The sequence below is a fragment of the Ursus maritimus genome, unplaced genomic scaffold (genome assembly GCF_017311325.1).
Source record: "Ursus maritimus isolate PB19 unplaced genomic scaffold, ASM1731132v1 scaffold_12, whole genome shotgun sequence".
Lineage (NCBI taxonomy): Eukaryota > Metazoa > Chordata > Mammalia > Carnivora > Ursidae > Ursus > Ursus maritimus.
The window spans coordinates 3071713-3096341 of NW_024423564.1; the positions used below are offsets into that span (position 1 = coordinate 3071713).

General features: G+C 42.3%; 1 protein-coding gene across 4 annotated transcripts in view; it reads left to right on the forward strand.

Moving 5' to 3' along the window:
* OTUD7B (OTU deubiquitinase 7B) overlaps positions 1 to 24629 on the forward strand; it is a 55318-nt gene that overhangs the window by 17450 nt on the left and 13239 nt on the right. The window contains exons 1-6 of one of the 4 annotated variants that reach the window (XM_008695735.2): positions 3290 to 3352; positions 13359 to 13508; positions 17233 to 17421; positions 19479 to 19706; positions 21377 to 21478; positions 22267 to 22394. In XM_008695735.2, the coding sequence (XP_008693957.1) occupies positions 13424 to 13508; positions 17233 to 17421; positions 19479 to 19706; positions 21377 to 21478; positions 22267 to 22394 (732 nt within the window). In that variant the 5' untranslated portion in view covers positions 3290 to 3352; positions 13359 to 13423. Of the gene's footprint in view, positions 1 to 3289; positions 3353 to 13358; positions 13509 to 17232; positions 17422 to 19478; positions 19707 to 21376; positions 21479 to 22266; positions 22395 to 24629 lie in introns of those variants that run through there. The other 3 variants (XM_040626810.1, XM_040626811.1, XM_040626809.1) reach the window with 3 other exon arrangements.

Below are 24629 nucleotides of genomic sequence, written 5' to 3' on the forward strand. Positions count from 1 at the left end.
ATTTGAAAGTATTTTGTGAACTGCAAAGCTAGCATTTGTTGTCACCACCACCACCGCTACCAATAGTAATGTTAAAAATATTAATGGAATAGGACTCATTCTAATGAAGGTTGGTTTCCTGGAGTAATTTCAAGGAGAAGAACTCAGAGGACAACAGGATATTTGCCAAATGACTTGTGTACTAATTCATACTTTTTGTACTTTTTGTGGAACGTAAAAGGAAAAGCAGAGACTTGTCACCCTGAAAACTTGGCCTGGGGCTATGTCATCATGAGGGGTTGCCTATAGTACTTAGATATACACTGTTGCGGCAAGAAAGTTAAACAGGATTTGTCGTAGGTTTGACATAGTGCATTCTACTGAAAGCATCTGTCAATACAGGAAACCACTCCTTCCAGTTCATTGGTAAGATAACTACAATCCATTACTGTGGATCCTATACTGATAAAATGTATCCGTCTAGGACAGTATGGCCTCCCACAGTGGTAGGATTAAGGAAACAGTGTGTTTGACCAAAATACTTGGCTAGGTTTTACCATCAAAATCCTTTACAGTCAACTTCTGATGATTGGCATTCTTGGAGAAGAACATGTGATTTTAATAATTCAGAAGAGCAAGTTTAGTGAATTTTGAAAAGACTCTTTTAAAAGTTTACTCTTCATCTTTTTCTGTCTCCGATGCCTGGAACTCAGTAAATCTGTGTTGAATAAAGGAAGTTAACTGATACCTATCTTGGGGTTTTCTCTGGAATCAGCCTGTTAGATGCACCTCTAGAGAGCAGGGATGATGACTTACTGGTTTACGCATCCCCTTCACTTGGCAGACTGCCTGGCATGCAGTGGGTCCTTCCTAAGTGCTTATTGAATGATTGAGGGGGAGGTAAGGTTTTCATTAGGGGAGAATTGCAGTGACCTGGTGCTATTGTGCTGATGGCCCTTCCTAAGAGGAAGAAGAGGTGTAGCTTTCCCACAAATCAACATGAAACAAAGTGAATGTGAGAAAAGTGATTGCTCTGATGCTGGCACGCATTTTATTTACTCTCTGGGACAGGGAGAAATAATGTGTTAAAAGTTGATGCTTTATTCTCTCTTGGTTTTTATTTTATGTTTTATTCTGTTCAAAATTTAGTTACTGCCATGATTTCATAACAGCATATTAGAGCTTCAGACTATCAATAGAAAAGAAAAAAAAATCTCTTTGTCACACTTAATTTTATCCTGCCCTCTTGCTACAAAACTTTGGACCTCAGGGATCCAGTGCTAGAAGAATATTTCCAAATCCAGTTTATATCTTTAGTGGTGATGAGCACAACACACATGGGGTTTGATTTAGCACGCCCTAATGATCATCTGTATAGATGATTTCCCTTAATGGTTTGCTTAAGTGATTAAATTTCCTAATTATGCATCTTTTTCTTTGGCACACATCTGTAGAAGTAAGAGATTTTTCTGGATGGCAGGAGGAAAGGAAGTTTTCATACATAAATCCACAAAGTAGATCACATGGAGAATTGAAAGTCATTGATATATGTCAAGTCAGGTTAAAGACTGCTAGAATCGGAGTCAGCAGGGGCGCCTGGGCGGCTCAGTCCGTTAAGCATCTGACTCTTGGTTTTAGCTCAGGTCATGGTCTCATGGGTCAAGGGATTGAGCCCCGCTTTGGGCTCTGCTCTCAGTGGGGAGAAGAGGAAGTTCTGCTTAAAGATTCTCTCCTCCTCTGCCCCTAACCCCACTTGCGTGTGTGCATGAGCTCTCTCGTGCTCTCTAAAATAAATAAATAAATCTTTAGAGAGAGAAAAAAGAATAGTAGTCCACAGATTTATGTTCTATACACAGTTTTAGCACTAGTTAGCTCTGTGTCTTTGGGCAAGTCACTTAATCTCACTTACCTGGTTCTCAGTCTTCTCATCTGTAATTTGAGGGATGGAATGAAGTGATCTCTGATGTCCTGGTTCCAAAGTCCATAATTCCAAAGTGCCAAACAAGGAAAGTAGACTGACTTTCTGCACCTCACCACCAGGCTCGTTCCACATTAGACCCAAATGTGAAGTATTAATTATGTAAAAATAGAAGTGTATAGTCTGTGTTCCCAGGTAGAGGGAAGTCAGATTATATTATTATGCTTATAACTAGTTTTATGTGCTTAAATATAAGAGGCTTGGTTGCTTTTATTTATTTTAAATTTAATGTATTTGAGAGAGAGAGCACAGGGAGAGGAGCAGAGAGGGAGGGAGAGGGACAAGTAGACTCCACACTGAGAGCAGTTTAAAAGGTTTTTTTTTAGAACGAGAGAGAGAGAGAGAGAATGGTGGTATGTGGCGGGGGGGGGGTGTTGCAGAGACTCGAGGAGAGGAGAGAGAATCTTAAGGAGGCTCTGCGCCAGGTGCGTCTCAACCCTTAGATCATGACCTGAGCCGAAGAAATCAAGAGTCAGATGCTTAAGCAGCTGAGCCATCCAGGCACCCGAGGCTCAGTTTCTTTTAAAAGAAAAATTACTACCACAAATGGCACAACCTATACAAATGAAAGAGACCCAAAATTATTTGGGTCTCAGGATATCCTGGGTTGGAGTTTCTGTTTCCTAACTCCAACCTAGAAATAGAAATATGTGTGTATTGGTGGAGTTGGTGGGGGGTGGGGAGGATGGGGCTAGTAGTGTGGATGAATATGGATAGTATTTTTAGAAGCAAAATAATCAAGAATTCCTTAGTATGTGGAGTTTGCATGGCCAAACCAATTTGATTTTGTCATAAGTCCCTGTAGAACTGATATAAAGCCTGTATTCAAATTCAGAATACCTAGGTCCAGGCTCCTTGCTATCAGGGTATCATTTAAGCTTTGTAAGCTTCTCTGTGTGTATATATTTTCCATCAGAAAAGAGGGGATTAAAAACCTCAAAAAGAGTATTTAATTTTTAGAATTCTTATTAAACGAGGCCTTATTTGTGGAAGTGCTTTAAGAACAGAAATTACAGCGAAAGAGAAGCTATTTTTAGTGAACAGACAGCTGTACAGATATATTCGCATAGAACTTGATTATATGTATCTATGGGGCGAATGATGACATTTGAAACCGGTAAATAATTCACAAGCCTATTTTAGATATAGATTAGCTCTCAGTCATCCATACACATGGACCAGCATGAATAATTTAGAATTACAAATATTTGTTAGGCATCTGCTATGTGCCAAGCAATTTTTTAGGCCTGTTTAGAATTTCTTAAAGTATAAAAGAAAGGTGCCAACCTCAAGGATCTTAATTCTATGTAGAATATATCTTGTTTTCCAGCCTGATGATCTCCCTGTCGCACATCCTTAAAGATCCAGTTTGAGAAACTTCCCTAACCCATCCAGGTAAACTAGTTCTTATACCTCTTCCTACCCCATTGGGCATGAATAACATGTTTAGATTTCTCCCAGCAGACTGGAGTGCCCAGACTGTGGCTTCTCTTCTTCATTTGTATCTCCAGGGCCCTAGGGCAGTGCCTTGTACATGGTGGACCCAGCTGGATAAATTTCGATTGAATGAATGATAGTCAGATTGGAGAGATTAGATATGAGTATCAGGAAGGCCAACTAATATTACAAGGCAGGATATGGTAACAGCAAGTGCCAGTGACTGTTGCAAATACTGGGCCTAGAGGAGTTCAAATGAGGTCTAGATATGGCCAGGACAGATGGAACTGTGGAACGTGCCGATGGAGAATTTTAAACATAATCATAGTAATAAAAAGTATCTTTCTTTGAACGGAGTTATGTAATTTTATAAAAGACAGATTTCTTTTTCTAATTGTTTGGGGCTTTTAAAGAATTAGTAGTTGTGTGCTGCAGGAAGTTAATTTACCAGAATAAGTTTACACAATGAATAAATTTCCTATGGGTAACTAATTGTAGATAGTTCATAATTAGAATTTTTTTCCTTCTGCTATATCTCTCCTTGAAGAGAAGTTCTCTAATTGACAGTGAAATGACCGGTAGTTAGGAATCAAGAAGGGGAGAGAAGATTGTGTTCAGCTACTGAATGCGGGTTGATTCAGAGAAAGAATGTGTTTTACTATTAGACTAGCCTCTGTTGACTTGTGGGATTTATTTTTTTCCTCTCATGTCAAAAGTTTAGTAATCAGAATCTTTAAGGGCTTATGTTGAGTTTTTACTTTTACAGACTATCCTCTTAAAAGTTGAATGTATTGAGAATCAAACCTTGAACTATCTTTGACCCTCGCTGAAAGGAAAGAGAAAAAATTCGTTGTGTGTGGCAAATAGAAATACTGGTCTGGATCTAAAAAAATAAACATTAACATGATTTTTGTTTCTATTCAAGTTACTGTTGTGCCAATTTTATAATAACAGCCTCTCTTTATGACTCTGTCTGCTCTTATTTTTCTAAAGGTCACTTCCATTGTGCACGTCTTCCGAATTATTAAATTTCCCAAGTAACTGTAATCCGAAGAGCCTTTTATCAGTAGCACTGAAAAGACATGCCAGTTCTTAAGGAGTTCTCTGTGAACTTCTCCCTGATCTTTATATCAGCATTTGGCTGTTAGTGGATTTGTCTCTTAGAGATTCATTTTGCTATTTGTAGGCCTGATTAAAAAGGCTAGAAACTCTTGAAAAAATAGTTAAATCTTGTTGTGACATATACACATACTAGTGGTAGTGATAAAGCCATGGAGCCAATTCTTGAGTCCTTACTAGTATGTATCCACAATAGCATATAGTAAGCTAATAAATTGGGAATGGTAAATTATATGATTGAGTTTTCTTAAGTTTGATTTAGGGACAGAAAATGGCTATTCCTTGAGTATACACTGTTGTGGAGGTAGAAAACAACCCAGAATTGTGCAGGGTGAGTGGGAGGAGATGTAAACATTTTTTTTCCAAAAAATAGACAACATGCATGAGATTAAGAGACTATTATAAAATCTTTGAATCTAGAGTGAGTGAGTAGTAAGGGATAAACATGGGGAGATAGGAGTGGTAGATTAAGATGTTAGAATTTCAGTAAATATGTGTGAATTTGCTATTCCTGGAAATTTGGGGATGAATGAGCTATTTAGCTCTGTCTGTACATCTAGGAGAGGACAGACAGTTTTCTTTTGCTGTTATTTTTGAGGGACCATCTGGTAGAAGGAACAGCCCAAAAAGTCCATTTGCAACATTTTCTTGGAGGCTCAAGGAGTTGAAAGATGCTGGAATGGGAATGATAGACTGGGTGCTCTGTGCATGTGTTGACGGTGCCTTGGAAATGGCTGTGGGACTGGAGGGTTTGTTTGGGATGAGTAGAGGGAGCTTTTGGAGGAAAGGTACAGGGGCTGTATTGGGCACTAGTGGAGTGAGGCGGAGTATGTGGGGGAGTTAGGCAGAAGGAAGGCAACTGACTTTTTTTGAGGACTACTTTATGCCAGGCCCTGCCCTAATGTATCTTCAGTTATTTAATCCTAACAGGAGGTCTGAAATGCAGGTATTTCCCCCATTTTATACATGAAGAAATGGAGGCACAAAATGGTTATATTAGTTACCCACAGGATAGCCCTTAGTAGGTAGACTGGTATTTGAACCCAAATCTGTCTGAATCCAGAGCCAGTTCTGTCTCACTGTGGTGTTGAAAGCAGCTGAAACAGGGAGGGTAGACTGGCACATGGGTGGATGGCATGTGCTTTCTCAGTTCTCCTCCCTGGACTAGGTGCTGTGGTACGGGGCTCTGGTCTGGAGTCTGGTAGGCTGGGTGCGTGAAAGTCTGGCTCTGCGGCTTTCCACTTTAGTAACCTCGAGTGGGTTACCCAACCTTTGTGAGCTTTAGTGGCCTCACCTCTAAGGTAGGGTTACTGGTACAAACCAACCTTTTAGAGTTACTTGGAAGTTAAAATGAAATAATGTCTGAAGCTTCAGTGCATATTACTTCCTGTCACTTCTGTTTTTCCTTTTAGACCCATTGTGTTATCTCTGGGTTGTAACATAGGTCTGCATAGGTCTTTTTGGTGAAATTTGGTCGTATTCTCTTTTCTTTAAAGAAGGTTATATTTTGTTTCTTTCACTTGGAAGGACCCGTATTAATTAAAAACAATCTGCCAAGAGACTCTTTCATTTTTCCCTCCCACCTAATCAAGAATTGTGTGAAATTTCTAAGGGTTTTTGTCCCTCCTCTTTCTCCCTGTCTGGATTCCTTGGGACTGACATCATAGACATGGAGGAGTCTCTGACCTTTGAAAATTCTTGACAGTCTTGAATGTTGTGGTTTTCCACTGAGTTTTGGGAGGAGTTGGAGGGGACCCAGACACAGCTGTAGTGCATCACTGGGACTGGGAGAGGGTATAGTGTGAGAATGTGGACGCTTTGGGGGATGTAGTAAACGAGAAAATGTAGGGTCAGTAGTTTCTCAGGCATTTTAACGTAACTGTTATCTATAATCAGTATTTAATTTTGGGTCATTTTTCTCTGTTACTAAGTAGTTGGGCATGCAGAGCATGCAGACTGATTGTAATGTTAGTCTGAGTTAAACAATGTTTAGGAAGAGAAATTTGTTGCAAATAAGATCATATAACAATCTTAAACAAATGTCTTTGAGATGAGCCACTGTTTTAGACCTGCCTATTTACAACACTAATTATCTGATTATCTGCAATACTGGTGTGTGTGTGTGTGTGTGTGTGTGTGTGTGTCTGCGCGTGCGCGTGTGTGCTAGGGTACTGTACAAATACAGCTCAGCTTATCTAAACAAAAACTGAGTACCTACTAGGTGCTTGGGTATGCAGGATGAACAAGACAAGATTCCTGCCCTCAAATTGCTCATGGTTTAGTGGGGGAGACAAATGTGTAAATAAACACAAGTACTGTGTGGTGTGATAAATAATATATATTACAGAGGTGGAGTACCAGGTGCAGCAGCAGCGAGGAAGTGGGCAGTTTGTTGGGAAGCTGGAGAAAGTTTTGCAAACAAGGTATTACTCAAGGTAGTCTTATAGGACTAGAGACAAGAATTCCCCTGCCAGACCACAAGTCATTCCAGGCAGCAGGAAACAACGTGGGCAAAGGAACTGCAATGTGAGCACATGGTGTACTTGGGGAACTACCAGGACAGCAGAGGGAAGGTGGCAGGTGAATGAGGCCGGAGCATTAGGCAGAGCCAGATTGTGAAGGGATCTTAAGCTTTAGTCGTTGAAGAATTTAGAGCAGTGAGCTATAATATCTATTTGCATTGTAGATTGATCAGCCTCCACAAGCAACCGATGGCTGGAGAGAGGAAGAGGGAGAAATGAGGAAGCTATTTCCTGGAGTACAGGTTATGAAAACCTGAGAGAGAATAAAAGAGTTGTAGTTTATGAAAAGTGTGGGATGGATTTGAGAAATTTTAAAGGGAAAATGAGTAGAACTTCATAAAGGACTATTTGTGAATGAGGATAAGGTAAAAGAGAAGTCCAGAGTGGCTCCCAGGCTTTTTGACTTGGATAATAGGGCGGATGATGGTACCATTTGCTAGAATAGGCAATACTGGAAGAGGAGTAGTTTGAAAGGGGGAGGGGCAGAGATGAGAGAATGAGCTCATGCTTTTAATGTGCCGAGTTTAAAGTGCGTGTGGGATTCCCAGGTGAGCTGGAGAGTTTGGGGCTGTGAAACATTTGAAGTTACCAGCATTTGAGTGCTCAGGGACATGAATGAAATTCTCATGGAGATGATATAAATTGAAAAGATGGAAAAAGGGGGGCGCCTGGGTGGCTCAGTCGTTAAGCGTCTGCCTTCTGCTCAGGTCATGATCCCAGGGTCCTGGGATCGAGCCCCACATCGGGCTCCCTGCTCAGCGGGAAGCTTGCTTCTCCCTCTGCCACTCCCCCTGCTTGTGTTCCCTCTCTTGCTGTGTCTCTCTCTGTCAAATAAATAAAATCTTTAAAAAAAAAGAGAAAAGAAAAAGAAAAGATGGAAGAAGGTAGAACCTTGGGTGCACCAGCCCTTGGTTAGGAAGAGGAGTCCACAAAGGTGACCAAGACACGGAGCCAGAGAAGCAGGAAGAGTGATCAAGAAGTATCACGTGCTACGAGGAGATCACTTTAGATAAGCAGTGAGGAAAATGTGATCTTATTGTAAGCCAGTGCCATTCTCCTTCAATAGAATCACAGGATGAGCACTGCACCTAGGTGAGAAAGTAGCATCAGTGAACGTTGATTTTAGGGAGTTTTGTAGGATGGAGGAGAAGAACAGCTGGCAGGTAGGGACAGGGGAGGAAACCTGAAGGAACTCCTCTTGCTTTGTTTCATAATTTTTTTCTGTGAAGTTGGAGGCAAGGTCATGTGTCAGGAGTAAGGGGAGTGATAAGGATTGGGTAGGAGAATGGTGGAGGTGTGGGGATAGTAGCGAGAAGATTGGTTGACTTGTACCAAAGTCAAGCAGAAGACAGCCGTGTTTCATTGAAAGTAGACTGAATGCCGTTTATGTGTAGTTGGGTTGCTCTGCATGGTTATGTGCTCTGATCTTGCTCAGTAGCCCCAGGTAGTAGCAGAGAAGTTGAATGTGGGAGCCTTCCAGGTTAGGCAGATGAAAGAAGAATAGCAGAACTAGGTTTTTACTGGAAAATAAATGGTCAGTCATTGGGTTCACATTCAGTTAGGCAAGAAGGGATACAGTGGCATCTATCCACCATTTTGTCTTAGTCATCACTGCTGTCATTCCTAGTCCAGCTCACCGTCATGTCTTTTTTTTTTTTTTTTTTAAGATTTTATTTATTTATTTGACAGAGATAGAGACAGCCAGCGAGAGAGGGAACACAAGCAGGGGGAGTGGGAGAGGAAGAAGCAGGCTCCCAGCGGAGGAGCCTGATGTGGGGCTCGATCCCATAACGCTGGGATCACGCCCTGAGCCGAAGGCAGACGCTTAACCGCTGTGCCACCCAGGCGCCCCCACCGTCATGTCTTTGCAATAGTTTCCATTGTGCTCCTTCCACACTCTTCTCACTGCAACCAGGGGGATCTTTTAATATTTCAGATCTGATCGTGTCCTGTCCCTGCTTACAAACCCATCAGTAGCTTTTCGTTACTTTTAGGATAAAATCTCAACGTTTAGCAGGGTCCACCAGACCCCTCTTAATCCTCATTTTGTACCATTCTCACCTCTGTGTTTCTTCCTGCTACAGAACATCGATATATGTTTCTTCTGCTTGGAGCATTCTTTCTTTCCCAGTTTGTCCTCCAGTTCCTACTCATTCTTTGGTCCTTAGATGTAATATCACTTCCTTGGGAAACTTTTTTTCTGACTCCCGGTAGGAGATAACAGCCATCTGTCCAGCATTTCTTTATTTCAATTTTCTGTGAAATTTTGTGTTTTTCTTTTTTTCTCCAGACTGGAATCTTCATGAGGATAAAGACTGTGCCTGTCTAGTTCCCTGTTGTGTTTCTAATCCTGAACGTAGTGCACCTAACACATAGTAGGCACTGCATGATTTTTGGTGAATTAGTGAGTAAGGTGGTTAAAGAATTGGATGACTTAGTCTGAGGTGAGGATATCTCGAGGTAAGAGAGCAGGTTTAGTAGTAGGGAAAGCTGGAAGGAAGATAAGATTGTGGCCAAAGTAAGATTTTGGATGTTGAAAATACAGAGGTGGAATAGTTTTAGGAGATGGCAGGATCCAGGACTGAGGTGCTGGAGTGGAGATGAAGGTCTTTGCATTTGATGAGATTATGAAACTCTTATGGCAGACACATTGGATGGATCGTGTAGCTGGGTGTTAAAATTGATGAGGAAAATGGGAGGGTTTAAATGAGGGCAATATAAGGCAGGTGTCTAAGTCTTGAATAAATGTGAGAGATAGGCACAGCCTTTTCCTGTGTGAAGAATTCAGCGGGTAAGAATCAGTGCTGTTTGGGGTTCAGTAATGCCCTAGTGCCTTGGGAGGCAGTGTGTGCAGTAGAGTGCGTGTCCTAGATAGGCACAGCGGGTAAGAATCAGTGCTGTTTGGGGTTCAGTAATGCCCTAGTGCCTTGGGAGGCAGTGGGTGCAGTAGAGTGCATGTCCAAAATGGCCACACTTCGGGCAGCCCACCTGACTTTTCAAGCCTTATTTGTTTCTCTGTTTGTAAACACCTTTTTATGTGGAGAACTGCTTTCTCTAATCTTTGTCTATGAAAATGCCATCATTCTTGGGTGTGGATTTTATTGTTCTGGAGAAGAGAACACAGGTCACTATGTGGAAGTTACAGAGGGAGGTGGGTTGGTGATTTAATTTAGAAAAGTGTTTTCTGATGATTAGATCTGTCCAACAATAAGACGGACATTGTGGCAAAGGAACAAGTTCTCCATCAAAGCTTGTATCCATGCGGAAACTGGGTGATTTCCCTGTCAGAGATGTAATAGAAGGATTTCTGCATGGGGGCAGACATTGGATTAAGTAATCAGTAATACCTCGTCCAGTTGGAGGACTGGAGGGTTTTGACCCCAATTGAGATTTGTCTAAACACCATACAATCAACAGATGTTTCAGTGCCTCCTCTGTTTTGTTTGAAAGTTTGAAAGCCAGTATTTTCTTTTTTTTTCTTCCTGTGTGCTGAGACAGAGCCAAGGACTGTGTGTTTTAGTCCATGTTGTGGATTTTGCCTGTTTGGAATTTGAGAAGCTCAAGCCAGGTGTTCATGATGATGTAACAAAAGCTACTGTTCTCACCTGTTGGGTGGGGTTAGGGTGGAGTCTGCGGCCTGCTCCTGGAGGCATCAAACGTAGAATGTGCTGCCAAGAAGTTTGGTTTAGTGCTTTGAATTTTTTGGCAAGTCGTTCTAGATAATGTTGGATCTCTAAATTACTGGGGCGCCTGGGTGGCTCAGTCGTTAAGCGTCTGCCTTCGGCTCAGGGCGTGATCCCGGCGTTCTGGGATCGAGCCCCACATCAGGCTCCTCCGCTGGGAGCCTGCTTCTTCCTCTCCCACTCCCCCTGCTTGTGTTCCCTCTCTCGCTGGCTGTCTCTCTCTGTCAAATAAATAAATAAAATCTTAAAACAAAATTACTTCTCAAAAGTAGTGTTTTGAAAAGAATGACCTACTGTGTTGGCGAGTGAGATCTGTGATGCCATGAAATTGATGGTTTTTATTGGCTCCTCAGTCATGGGAGCCTATGTCTGGCTGGGAAATTGCCTACATGCCTGTGGCTTGATCAACTCTGCCCTCCTCTGCTGAGCATCTTTTTGCTGATGGCTATTTGTGTGCTTACTGTATACCTCCCACAGTCTTTCAGAAAGTTATTAAAGTGGCTTTACTAAGTTCCTTTGAATTTTTTTTTTTTTTTAAAGAGAGAAGATTGAAATTCATTTTGCAGCTTTGCTCTTGGTTTTGGATTAGTCATGCTTTCACGTTACTTGGGCTGCAGCCATCTCCTGTGACCTCTAAGACAGTGACTAAAATGGGCTTGGAGAGGAAATTCTTGTCTGTATTAGGGGAGGGAGAAACCACTCATTCATTTATGAATTCTGACGGAGTTTAATTCTTGAGTATAAAATGTAAGGAACTAATTTATTTTATAATGTGACATTTTGAATTTGAGGTATGTTAGGCCAAAAATTCCTCATGTATTGGCAGCCTTTTCTGACAATTGGGATATTGAAATGGAAGGAAATCAGACATTGATAATACATAGACTAAAAGAGAATGTCAGGATCATGGTTTACGACGCTACAGTGAACTGGAGAAGTTCATTTTTTAAACCTGGAAAGGATCTTAGAGGTCATCGACTCCAAGTCTAGGATACACAAGAGGCAATGAAAGCCTGTAAGTAATTTGACCACAGCTACCCAGCTAACATATATAGGTGCGGGTAAGAATCATACGATACGAGGGTGGTGGAACTGGTGAGAGTACGGATGATGTCTCTTCAGAAAAGAGAGTTTCTGAAACTTGGAGAGATGGATTGGGACCAGGGCAGACACTTAGAAAGAGAGGGGTGATAGGAAGTACGAAGGACCCTGCAATTTCTCATCTGCTGAGTTAAGCCAAAAATAGATTGGCTTGGTGGTGGCTGGTGTAGAGGTCCACTTGGTCATTTAATCATTTACTCATCAGGCATTTATTGATGCCTACAGTATTGTAGGTGCTGTGCTAGGTGCTAGGTGTTGGGGCTATAAATATGAATAAAACACGTCCCTGCACTCAAGTTAGTCACTTCCTGGTTTTATGACCCGCGAGTCATTGCTGTTTATTTGCCTTAATATTTCTAAGGAATGCAGAAAATCAGGATCTAATCATACCACTAGACAGGCTGTGTCCTGGGATTGGGGGAGGTTTGAAGAAAAGGTATCTGAGTCACCCTTAGACTTTGGGTTGTTTAGGAGGCGATGTTTCTGCAGAGAGTCACCTGAGTCACCTTTTACCTTTGAGAATTCTACTTTGGGCCTTCCCTAAAACGCAGGGGGTTGGTGGGTGTGGTGGGGCAGGTGTGTTATGGTTAGTTTAGGAACAAGCCCTCGTCTCCAGAGAACTGTAAAGCTGTCTAATTCTGGTAGAATTTGGTTAGAGATTGTTTTTCACTGTGTTATGCTTCCTCAGCTGGGACTGCTAACTTTAGAGGAATGTGGATTGGTGCCAGGCTATCAGGTCAGGGACAGAGTTTCTGCCAAGGTCAAGTCTGAAAGAGATCTTCTGCAGGTGAGCTTCTTTGGCTCATTTGTCCGCAGTGGAGAAAGGCATGTTTCCTGGGTTCATGAAATTAGTGGACAAAAACTGACTTTTGTGTACCCTTGGGATCTCCACTGTGCTTTGCGTAATGGCTTATTGTTTTATTTGGAGTAGTTTTAGCTATCAGCTTGCTCCTTCCATGTCCTCAGCTCGCCTCAGAACACTAGTCAACTCTATAAAGTTATTCAGTGTATAGTATTCATTTGTTCATGTACCCATTCATTCAGCAAATATTTACTGAGGGCCTGTATGCCATGCACTGTGCCAAGTGATACATGCTGAGGACACATTAGTGAACAAGACACACAAGCACTCAGCTTTCAAGAAATTTACATATTAGAGGAGGAGGCTAGACAGCAACTATTAAAATATTTCCAGGTTATATCAAGTGCCAGGAAGGAAATAAACAAGGTGGGGAGTTCTTCAGGGTGGTAGTCTGCTGCTTTCTTCCATTAGTTTGGATAAGCAAACTTCTGGGTGGAAATGGAATACTCTAGAAAGGTAGAAGAAAAGTATTCAGAATGACATGCGGTTTTGCGATTAATTTAATAGTTAAGAAATTAAAGAGGAATTGGGAAACTAAATGTTGCTCTCCATAATAAATTCAGCTGAAATGAGCGAGCCGGGATAGTTTCCCCATTTGGTTAGGAAGCTGCTGAAATTGGGCTGTGATCATCCTGTTTCAGTGTAATTTGAGCCTCATGTGTTTATTTCCTCCTCAGGTGGAGGCCTGAATTTTGATCTATGTCCACCCTACCTCAGCTGCCTGAAAGTACTTAATGATCACATGACCCTGGACATGGATGCTGTCCTGTCAGATTTTGTCCGTTCTACAGGCGCGGAGCCTGGGCTGGCCCGAGATCTCCTGGAAGGTAAGGAGTCATGAGGGGGAAAACGAGAAGAGAGAAAGTAAGAAGCGATATTTACTGTTAGGATGACTTGGAGCATTTAAAGGTGATCAGAAAGATACTTTGTGTGTGGCAGACCTTACATTTAAGTTGCTTCTAATAATCCACCTGTGTATGACTCACCATAATTTTAAGATGCAAAATCCCCTTCTCATCTTGAATTTTTGGTATAGCTTTCTCCACTGTGAATTTATGCTTAGGTAACGCAAGTGAAATTTTATATTAAGCCACTAAAAGCACAATTCTAGATCTTCTGTAAGTCGTCGTCTTTTATGACTTTGGGATCACTCGCGGTTTTGTTTCTTTCCTTCCCTAATTTGTACAGGTGATTCTCCGTAGAGTGAATTAAGTTAATGTCTTTATTTTGCTGCCTTTGTTTACTTACATCTGTATGTACACATCAGTGTGAACGTTCTAGATTTTAAGGTCCTTAAGGCTTGGAATCGTGTCAGTAGGAGTCTTTGTTTGGAGTCATAATTAACAGATGTTTTGCGATGATGGAAATATATAATGACACAAATGGGTAAGCCTGAGGTGAAAGGGGCAGGGTGTTAGCATACATTCTGATGTTCTGGGTTGTCAGCCCTTAGCAAGGTGTGACAGTTTGACATTTGCTTCTACCTGTTAGTTAGGGAATGGGAGATCTGGGTTTAGACTCCGGTTTGCTAATTCAGTATGACTCTGCCCTTGACTGGCACTCTTGGTTTTACTTCCTGCTACCGTCTCCTTCTTATGCTTCAGTCTGGCCCAACACATCACCTTTCCCTGGTCACGTTAAGTTGTTTTCTAAGTCTGCAGTGTCCCTTCCTCTATTATTCTCCTGAAATTCTCCTCAGCCTTCGGGATTCAGCTCAAATGCTTCCTCTTCCTCTTGTAACATGTGGTGAACGCTGTATGTGTGAGGTACTGGAGATACATTATTTTATTCTTACGGTCACTCTACAATATAAGTTTTATTATCCCACTTTTACAGTTTTAAAAACTGAAGTTCAGAGAAGTTAAGTGGAATTTGAACTCAGGCAATCTGGTTTCAGAGGCTGGCTCTTAACATGTTACAGTTAATAATTGTGTAATCTCTCTTACACACGTGCACACACTTCTATGCTATGAAGGGAAGGTTGAGGGTACTATGGAAGTGTAAGAGAGAAACTTAATTCAGATACAGGGTGCAGAAAGGCCTTTCTAAGGAAGTGACATTTGAGCTGAACCCAGAAGGGTGCGTGGGAGTAGCAAGACAAAAGGGATAGAGAAGAGAGTGTTGATATGGAAGGTTATACAAGGACCTAAGGTGAAAGAGAGTTTGGCACTGGGTCGGAAGAGTGGGGCACGAGTGGCAGGAAATGGGTAGAAAGGCAGGAAGCAGAATATGGGGCCCTTTGTGGACTGTGGGTAAGGAGTTTAAATGTCATTCTGTGTTCAGTGGGAAGCTGGGAAGGCTGGCAATCAGGGGGGTGATGTGATTGGATTTGAATTTTGGTTGAAGGATGTGGCACAGATTGGAAGGTGGCCAGAGAAGTGATCGACCCAGTTAAGGCTGTTGCCACAGTTGAGGTGAGTGATGATGGTGGCTTGAACCGCTGTGGTGGCAGAAGAGAGAAAGTGGATGGATTTCAGGTACAATGTAGACGGGAAATCAAAGGGCCTGATCTTCCTTTTCTCCCTGCCTCTGTCTTTCTCTCTTGCTTTTTCCTTTAAAAGTTAGCTTTGGTTTATAGTGTAAAGAGCAAATTCGAGAGGGGACATGTTAGGGCAAGAAAGACTAGCTGAGCTTCTCCCAAAGACCAGGGACAATCATGAGGACCTGCATGGGAACAGTGACAATAAAAATGGACAAGAAAGAACAGATTTGAGAGATATTTCATGAGTGCAAACATTGACTAGATAGTGAGGGCAGAGAAGGAGTTGGGTCTGAGTAGTGAGGCGCTCAAGATGACAGAATTTTCTGGCCTGGAGGGCTTGTGATACCATTACCAATTTGGGGACTATAGAAAGAGGAGATGAAGCAAGTCCTAGGAAGGAAGATGGTGGACATTCAGTTTTGGACAAGTTGGCTGTTAGGACCTGATTATAAGGAGTTTACCACACGGTTGCAAATACAGAGCCAGCGTTCAGTATGGTGTTCTGTATTTCCAACTGTGTGGTAAACGTTTGTTGAGTCAGGACAAAAGTCCTTCATTCTTTAACAGATATTTATTGAGTGTCTACTATGTGCCAAGTTCTAGGTGCTTGAATGAAACAAAACAAACAAAAATCCCTGCCCTTACCTTCTAGCAGGAAAGACAGTCAGTAAATAACAAACATGATAACCAAATCATTGTAAAGTCTATGTTAAGGTGGAAGTGCTATGGGAAACGATGAGATAGGTTTTGATTTTTACTTGGGTGGCTAAGGCAGGCCTTATTAAGAATGTGACATTTGAACAAATATCTGAAGGAGATGAGGGGCTGTCTGTGTAGATAAATTGGAGAGAGATCCAGGCAGCGGGGCCAGTTGTTGGAAAGGCCATAGGTGGGAGCAGTCTTAGCATGTTTGTAGGGACAGCAAAGAGGCCAGATTGACTGAAGCAGTGTGAGCAAAGGGAGTTGGAACAAATGGTGAATGTAATGGCTCAGAAGGAAATTTATCAGGTATTAATGATTCATACAGCTTTACTGGAAAATTGTAGTAATAACAAGATATAACACAACAGCCATAAATACATATGTAAAACTTTCTGTGTACCAGTGCTTTTAATTCATTTGATCTTCATAACAGTCCTACATGGAATCATTTCCACTTTCATAGCCAGGGAAATTGAAGCACAGAGAAAAAGCTGGAAAAGTAGGCCAGGTCATAGAAAGCCTTGAATGTCAGACACAGGAGCCTGGAATTTATTCCAGTGGCAAGCAGTTAGCGATTTTGATTCTGGAACTGAAATGATCAGAACAGTGCTTTGGAAGGATTAATCTTGTGGGGTACTTCAGAGTGGATTGGAGGCAGTGGGTGATAGGAATTGAATTAAGGGAGTAACGAGTGGATAGAAAGAAATGTGAACAGTCATACAGTATGTTATTTATAGAATAATATAACTGCAGAAAGCAACAGAAAAATCCATTATGACAAATCTATCATCTAGGGTCTTTCCTTCAGTAGAGTAGTGATTCTTAACTTTAAATTTGGGGGCAGTTAACAGCTCCTTTTGGTAATCTGATGACAGCTGTCAGCTCTTTTTCTTTAGAAAAATGCACATACCTATACCTTTGTATACAATTTTGGATGGTTTAGGACATTATAGAGCATGTTGAGGCTAAGAACTGTCTGGATCTCAGAATTGAGAGACCTGGGCTTTAGTTGCACTTTTCCTTGGTGCAAACTAGCAGTGCATTTGGGCAAGTCGCTCTACTTCTTTAGGCTTCCTTTGTTTTATCTGTGGTCTCTGTGGGCCCTTTCAGTTCAGAGACACAAAGTTTCAGTGCCCACAGAGCAGACTTAGGAAATGGACAACAAGGAAATAAATAGGTTGTGGTATTGAAGACTGAAGTGTTAATGAGGAAAATTAACGTGTGATGGAGAACAGGAGAATGGTGGAAGTGCACATGAATTTTGCTTGCTGGTTTTGAGAGGATGGTTCGAGTGATTGTTCTGTGTCTTTCCTCAGTTTCCCCGTTCTCTGAGTACCCATTTCACTTTTTGCTTTGTCTTCTGCCAGGAAAGAATTGGGACGTGAGTGCCGCCCTCAGTGATTTTGAACAGCTACGTCAAGTCCATGCTGGGAACCTGCCCCCACCCTTTAGTGAAGGGAGTGGTGGCTCTAGGACCCCTGAAAAAGGGTTTTCGGAGAGAGAGTCGGCCCGCCCTCCCCGACCCACCCTGCAGCGGCAGGATGACATCGTTCAAGGTACTGGGGTAACTGAGGGGTGTTTCTACAGGCAGAGTAGAAAGGAAGCGAGGGGACTGCTAAATGGAGTCATCCTTTGGAGATGAGCCTGGTCCTTCCCCTGCTCACACTGTCCCACTGCACCTTGATTATTACTCTGTCCAAAGGCCTTTTTCAGATCCTGGGAGAGAAATGGATGAGGGAGTACAGTCTAGTTGTCGAGATAGAGTAAAGGGTGAATTCAAAGGATCACTGCCATCCTCCAAAGATGGGGATGTCAGTATGTATCAGAATTTTAAAATGCATGTAGACTCTGACTTAGCAATTTGATTTCTAGGAATTGATCATACATGTGTACGTGCATGTGGGTTTGTATGTGTGTGTCCTTTAAATAAATAGATGTAAGTGGACACATACACATATACAGCATAAAGCTTGAAAGTTAAAGCTTGAAAACAACATTTAATGTCTGTTAGTAGAGGAGAAGCTAAATAAATTAAAATCGTTTATGTTGTGGAATACTCTGCAGCCATTGGAAAGAATTAGGTAGAACTTGATGTGCTGTTTTTTAAAGTCTCTAAAATCTATTGAGAAAGGTAAGATGCAGTACCGTTTATATAGTATGTTCTTGTTTGTGTTTCTTAAAATGATATCAAAGCTATATTGCTTTTTTTTTTAAGATTTATTTGTTTGTTTTAGAGAGAGAGCAGGGGGAGGGACAGAGGGGGAGGGAGAGAGAGTCTAAGCATAGAACATGTGGGGCTCTATTTCATGACCTCGAGATCACGACCTGAGCTGAAACCAAGAGTCACTCGCTTTAACTGACTGAGCCACCCAGATGCCCAGAGCTATATGTGTTTCTATGTGCATAAAAAATTCTAGAAGGATCCAAAGGTTGCCTCGGGGAAAGGAATCAGAAATTTTAAATAAGGGAGAGATTTCTTTGTAATACTTTACATCATTTGATAGTATTTTAATTTTTTACCATGGGCTTATGATGCTTTTTAAATACCAAAAACAATAGTTTAAAAAATAACATCACTATAAAATAACTTTAGACAACTCTTGATTTACTTTGCTTGTCATCTCTGGCAAGTATTGGATTAAGAACTACTTCCCAACACAGTTTTTAGCTTTTGATAATCTTTATATAACTCAAGTCGTGCAAATGAATCATACTATGACACGGAGCAGATTATGATCACAGACTATCTGCTGGGGAATTGTAGGTGCCATGTAATCGAAACAAGTGAAATAGGGGCGCCTGGGTGGCTCAGTTGGTTGGGTGTCTGCCTTTGGCTCAGGTCATGATCCTGGGGTCCTGGGATTGAATCCCGCATCGGGCTTCTTGCTCAGCGGGGAGCCTGCTTCTCTCTCTGCCTGCTGCTCCCCCTGCTTGTGCTTCCCCCCCCCAGACAAATATGTAAATAAAATCTTAAAAAAAAATAATTTGGGGCCCTGTCTACATGACTGTCTTTCTCTGGCATGTTAAGTGAGAATGACTGTACCTGTACATTTCTGATAAATATGAATCTAGAAAAGTTGTAGTAAATAATGTAAATAAATGTTATTGATGATAGATAAGAAAGTTTCCAGATGTGTAAGATTTATCCTTAATTTTCTATAATGGAAATTCTTTCCTGTATTCTCCAAAACTGTGAAAATTATCAGAGTGATAATTTGATGCAGTCTAGCCAAATGAAACCCCATTTCCCTTATTCCCTCTTTTCTCTACCAAACACTGACCAAGTTGCCAAATGAATAAGTCCCTGTTATGTTGGGAAATGGAAATTAAAAAAGACAGTCATGGGGAGAAGTTCAGGCAATTTCTTTTAAAAAGGGTAGAAAGGGGAATGTATATTTGGTGCTAATAGAAGTGCTTGTAAAAATACTACTTTCTATATTTCTCCACTTGTATTTGGATTGAGAAAGAGGGTTGGGAAATTTGGTAGCTAGTTAGACTCACAGTTTTTCCCTGCCTGGAAGAGGTAACCCTTGTCAAGAGGTAACCATCACCGCATGAGTAGAATGTTCTCTGGGCTGTGTATGTTCTAAGGTAACTCCGTTTCTCATTGCAGAAAAACGCCTGTCTAGGGGCATCTCCCACGCCAGCTCCAGCATTGTTTCCCTGGCCCGGTCCCATGTCTCCTCCAATGGTGGGGGTGGGGGGAGCAGTGAGCACCCCCTGGAAATGCCCATCTGTGCCTTCCAGCTTCCAGATCTCACTGTGTACAACGAAGACTTCCGCAGCTTCATAGAGAGAGACCTTATTGAACAGTCCATGTTGGTTGCCTTGGAACAGGCAGGTCAGTGAGTACTCCTTTTCCCGGGCTCTTCCCTCTGCTCTTCACCTGTAGGCAGCCACGTGGAGGGCCTGGCCTTGACCAGTAGCTTCCTGTCTAAGTGTGGGAGCGGACTGCAAAGTCAGGAGTCAGTCAGATCAACATGTACTGAGCTAGGCGCTTCTTTTCGGGACACAAATTAGACACTTTTCCCTGGAAATTTCCTGTTTGATGGTAGGGAAACCAGATATACACATGAACAGCCCAGGAATCAATATCTAAAAATCCATACATGGGGAAAAAAATACAAATGAATTATAATTGGCTCTGGAACACCCTTGTGACCAGAAAGAACCAATACTACAGATGATGTACAATGGTGATTAATTTAAAAGTCCCATGTGTTTATATGAGCCTTTCCCCGAAGATTTATTTACCTTTACAGTTGTGTTTGTCTTAAATGACTGTTAAAATGAGTTAATATGGTGGGACGAGGCTGCTGGGAATCTGGGAAAAGCTAGTCAGGTATTAAACTTCCTTAGAAGATGGGGCGCCTGGGTGGCGCAGTCGTTAAGCGTCTGCCTTCGGCTCAGGGCGTGATCCTGGCATTCTGGGATCGAGCCCCACATCAGGCTCCTCCACTGGGAGCCTGCTTCTTCCTCTCCCACTCCCCCTGCTTGTGTTCCCTCTCTCGCTGGCTGTCTCTATCTCTGTCAAATAAATAAATAAAATCTTTAAAAAAAAAAAATAAATGAACTTCCTTAGAAGAAAGACTGGGGCCTGGGAGGTGGGGGCATGGGAAAGAAGCTTTCATTTTTCATTTGTACCCTTTTATAGTAACTGTGTGCCTCTATTTATGCTTTTTTAAAAAGTTAGCAAGTTATCTGGCTAGTGAGATCATAGGCCAGTTTTTCTTTCTGTCGACTTTTCAGTAATTCAAGAAAACTTTTAAGCACGATTCATGAAATATTTCCCTCATGTGAAAGGATCAGCAATTGTGGGATGACTGTACAGAATCAAGACTCACTTTCTGAGGTGTTTCATGTGCTTTGTCTTGTTGCTCATGTCTTTAAAGTCATACCACGTACAAGTTGGCATGCTCTCAGATATGCCGATGATACTTACGTGACGCTGTGAATACATGTTTTGGGTTGTTTTTCTTTTACTGATGATGGATTTGTGCTGAGCTTCATTGTATGATGTTTACTGGTCTCCTGAGCAGGGTGAAGGAATCAGAGCCAGACACAGATTTCAACCTATGACCTTGGCCCCATCATCTAACCCAGAGTTGCTCAATCTCAGCGCTGTTGACATTTAGGACCAGATAATTCTTTGTTGTGTGAGCTGCCTGCTACGTTATATTATGTTTAGCGATCTCTCTGGCCTCTACCCACTCGATGCCAGTAGCATCCCCCCACCAGTTGTGACAACCAAACATATTTCCGATATTGCCAAATGTCTCCTTGGATAATGGTTAGATCAGGGGTCCCCATGTAAGAACTGCTGATCTCACCAGTCATGCTCTCCAGATTCTGATCAACTAGGTGTAAGTGAAGAGGGTATAAGGAGTAACAGAGATGGTTTTATTCTGGGTAGGCTTCCTAGAGGAGGCAAGTTTGGAGACTGTTTTAGAGCTAGGGAAGTGGGACGGGCTTTACGAATAATCTCCTCTCCTTTTCCTCCTGTTTCTGTAGGGCGTTTGAACTGGTGGGTGAGTGTGGACCCTACCTGCCAGAGGCTGCTTCCTTTGGCAACTACCGGCGATGGAAACTGCCTCCTGCATGCAGCCTCTCTGGGTGAGCCTGAAGATGGTGTCCCGGGCCCTCAGAAAGGAAGCAGTAGAATTAAATCTCATGTGCAGGACTGAATCCACTAACCCGGATCTTAGGCAGAAGTGATCGTACAGCGTGTGCGTGTGCATGGGCATGCGGGGGGGGGGGGGGGGGGGGCGGGGGGGGGGGGGGGGGGAGAGGCCTGCCCTGGCCTTTCAGTCTTACTCAGAGAGCATGTGGAGGACACGGGATTTAGCGTGGGTCCCCCTCTGAGAGCTGCCCCCCAGAAGTATTGAGCAGGAAGTATGTAAGCAGGATACAACTATGTGTGTATATCATTCTACTTAATATTTATTCTTTTGGTATATAAAAAAGATGCTTTCATCAGTTTTGTGGGATTTGTTTACTTTAATTATAAAACTTACTTGTAATTCAATATGTTTTTTGCCTTAGATTTTTAAAAAGTTCTCTTTTTCAACCATCCCTCCGGCCTTGATGCTGATTGCCATGTGCCAGGCCAATCTTCTCTGCCGCTGCTCTGTATTTTAGTTTGTTAGACTTGCCTCATGAGTAAGGGGCTTTCTGTCCGGAGTTTGTAGGATGTAGTGTGTCCCCCACTTCTAAGTTCTTGAAGTTTCTGAACCTCCAGAGTAGGAACATCTTTTCTCTCATGATTAAGTCTCTCTCCCCTGAGTCACAGGGATTTCTTTGAACCTGGTCTTCAGCCTGATTTCCTTCATGCTAGGGTATGTGCATCATAATAAAGGTCGGTCGAGGTAAGATGTCCTCCTGGTGTGTTTTTCTGGCCACAGGCATGTGGGGTTTCCATGATCGGGACTTGATGCTGCGGAAAGCTTTGTACGCACTGATGGAGAAAGGGGCCGAGAAGGAAGCATTAAAACGGCGCTGGAGGTGGCAGCAAACACAGCAGAATAAAGAGGTGAGGGGGTTTGGGTGGGAGCCCCTTGTCCCCACAGTTCGCTACAGGAAGTGCTCAGTGCGTACCAGCAGGCTGTGTCTCCTGGTGCTTAATTGGCGGTACTCCCCTTGTAATCCTGGGAATTGTAGGAAATGCAGAAGACACCACAGGGCCCATGCCTTTCTGATACGGTCATGAGAACTAGTGTGGGGAAGCTGAGACCATGGAGGAGGGAGCTGACATTATGCTTCTCACCTGATAGATGCTCAGTAAGGCTTCAGTAGTCATCTTTTGCAAAATAAGATACGACAAGTCCACAGGATTTTTGTATCGTTTTTAGGGTTTTTTGTTTATCGTAAGGCTCGACCAATTTTTAAGGACTTACGTTTTCAATTCTTATAGAAATGTAAATGCTTAAGAATTTTGTTGGCTGTATGTACTGTTTGCTTTTCATACACTCTGTTTGTTTAAAAATTTTAAAAACGTGCCTGTTAAATTGAGTTTGAATGGGGTTTAGCCGATGTTGAGACTGCTTTTGTATAAGAAGGTAACAGTGGCCTGTTTGTACTTTTCATCCCCGTAACAGGTTGAGCCAACTATGGCCGGTGCGACAAATCCCACCAACAGTATTGTTAAAAAAAAAAAAAAATGTATTGGAACATAGCCCTGCCCATTCATTTATGTACGCTTGTTTGTGTGAAGTGCTTTCCTCGTGTGGGCTAGAACAGCAGCAGACGAGAGTAGTTGCATATGGCCCGCAAAGCCTGAAAGATTTACTGTCTGCAGTTATGGTGGAGCAATAAAAGAGTTTACCCACCCCTCACTTTAATAATGACGCTGCACATTTACATAGAAAGATAACAGTCTCCCTCTTTCTTTTTCCCCTGGTTCTCTGTCTGCTCTGCTTATCTTGCGCTGTCTGTGTGTATCTGGGGGTTTTTTTTGCCATGTATATGGCTGGGTGCTCTGGCATAAAAATGGGACTGTCTCTTCGGAAACTTCCCTTTTTCTTTCCATCTTCTTTCTTGTCCCCTTTTATTGTTCTATCATAACTGGCCATTATAGAGAACTAAGTTTTTTTTAATTATTAGGATTTTATATCCTGAATATTAAAATATGAAGACAGAATGTGTCTTGTTTCTCTCTTAAAAACAAAGAACCCAATTGTTAAAATTGGGATGGTATTAGGATCAGAATGGTGTCTTCGATCAGCCAGTCTGCCCCAGAGGAGTCCTGAGGGAAATAACTACACAGGGGCAAGGCCAGGTAAATGGCATTCTTCATTATTGCCACGTACCATGGCTCCCTGACGAGCTGAGCTGGACCTTGTGGAGAGCTTCTTTTGCTTAAGCTCGAGCCAGCCTCTTCACTATTGAATTCACACCATCTCCCTGAACCTTACATTTGACCACTCCAGAGTCAAGAAGAGGCCGGACTGGGGCATTCAGCTATTAAGTAGAAGTGACAGCAGCAGTCAGAATAGGTATGCCCAATTCCAGCTGTTAAGCTATTGTAGTTATTTTAAAGGTGGGGTTAGATTATTATGGATTTAGCCAGGAGACCCAGAAATACCCAGGTTCTGTTCTTGGTCAGCCACCTGCTCCCCCTTAAAGTCTCCAGTGGAAATACATGCATAGAGAATAGTGGCTATCAAAGGAGCAATATTTTACTCCTTTTGCCCAGCACTTAGAAGTTCATACTGGAAATGTGGTGTAGAGAATTGTTTTAGTTGAGACTATTTATAGCATTATAGTGCACCTTGGGCATGGGAATGGAGGGAGGCATGAAGGACTGGGGGGCTTCTTTTAATCAGGACCAAACACCACACGAACTAAATTGGTTTTGATTTCCCAGGCCTTCTTGTTTTGTGTTGAAATTAGTGGTCAAACCCAATAAGGATGGGGCGCCTGGCTGGCTCAGTAGGTAGAGCATACGGCTCTTGACTTGGGAGTGATGAATTTGAGCCCCACCTTGGTGTAGAGATTGTTTAAATAAATAAACAACAGAATCAACCCAGTAAGGACTTTTTCAGGCTGGAAGGGTACGCCACCTAGTGGCTGTGTGTATGAAAACAGGAAGCTGAAATAGGTGAGAGGAAGACAGAGTGACCAGAGTATCCCGTCAGTACATACTGCCTGCGCATTGTTCTGTTTATTTTTTTATTTTATTTTATTTTTTAAAGATTTTATTTATTTATTTGTCAGAGAGAGCCCAAGCAGGGAGAGCTGCAGGCAGAGGCAGAAGCAGGCTCCCACT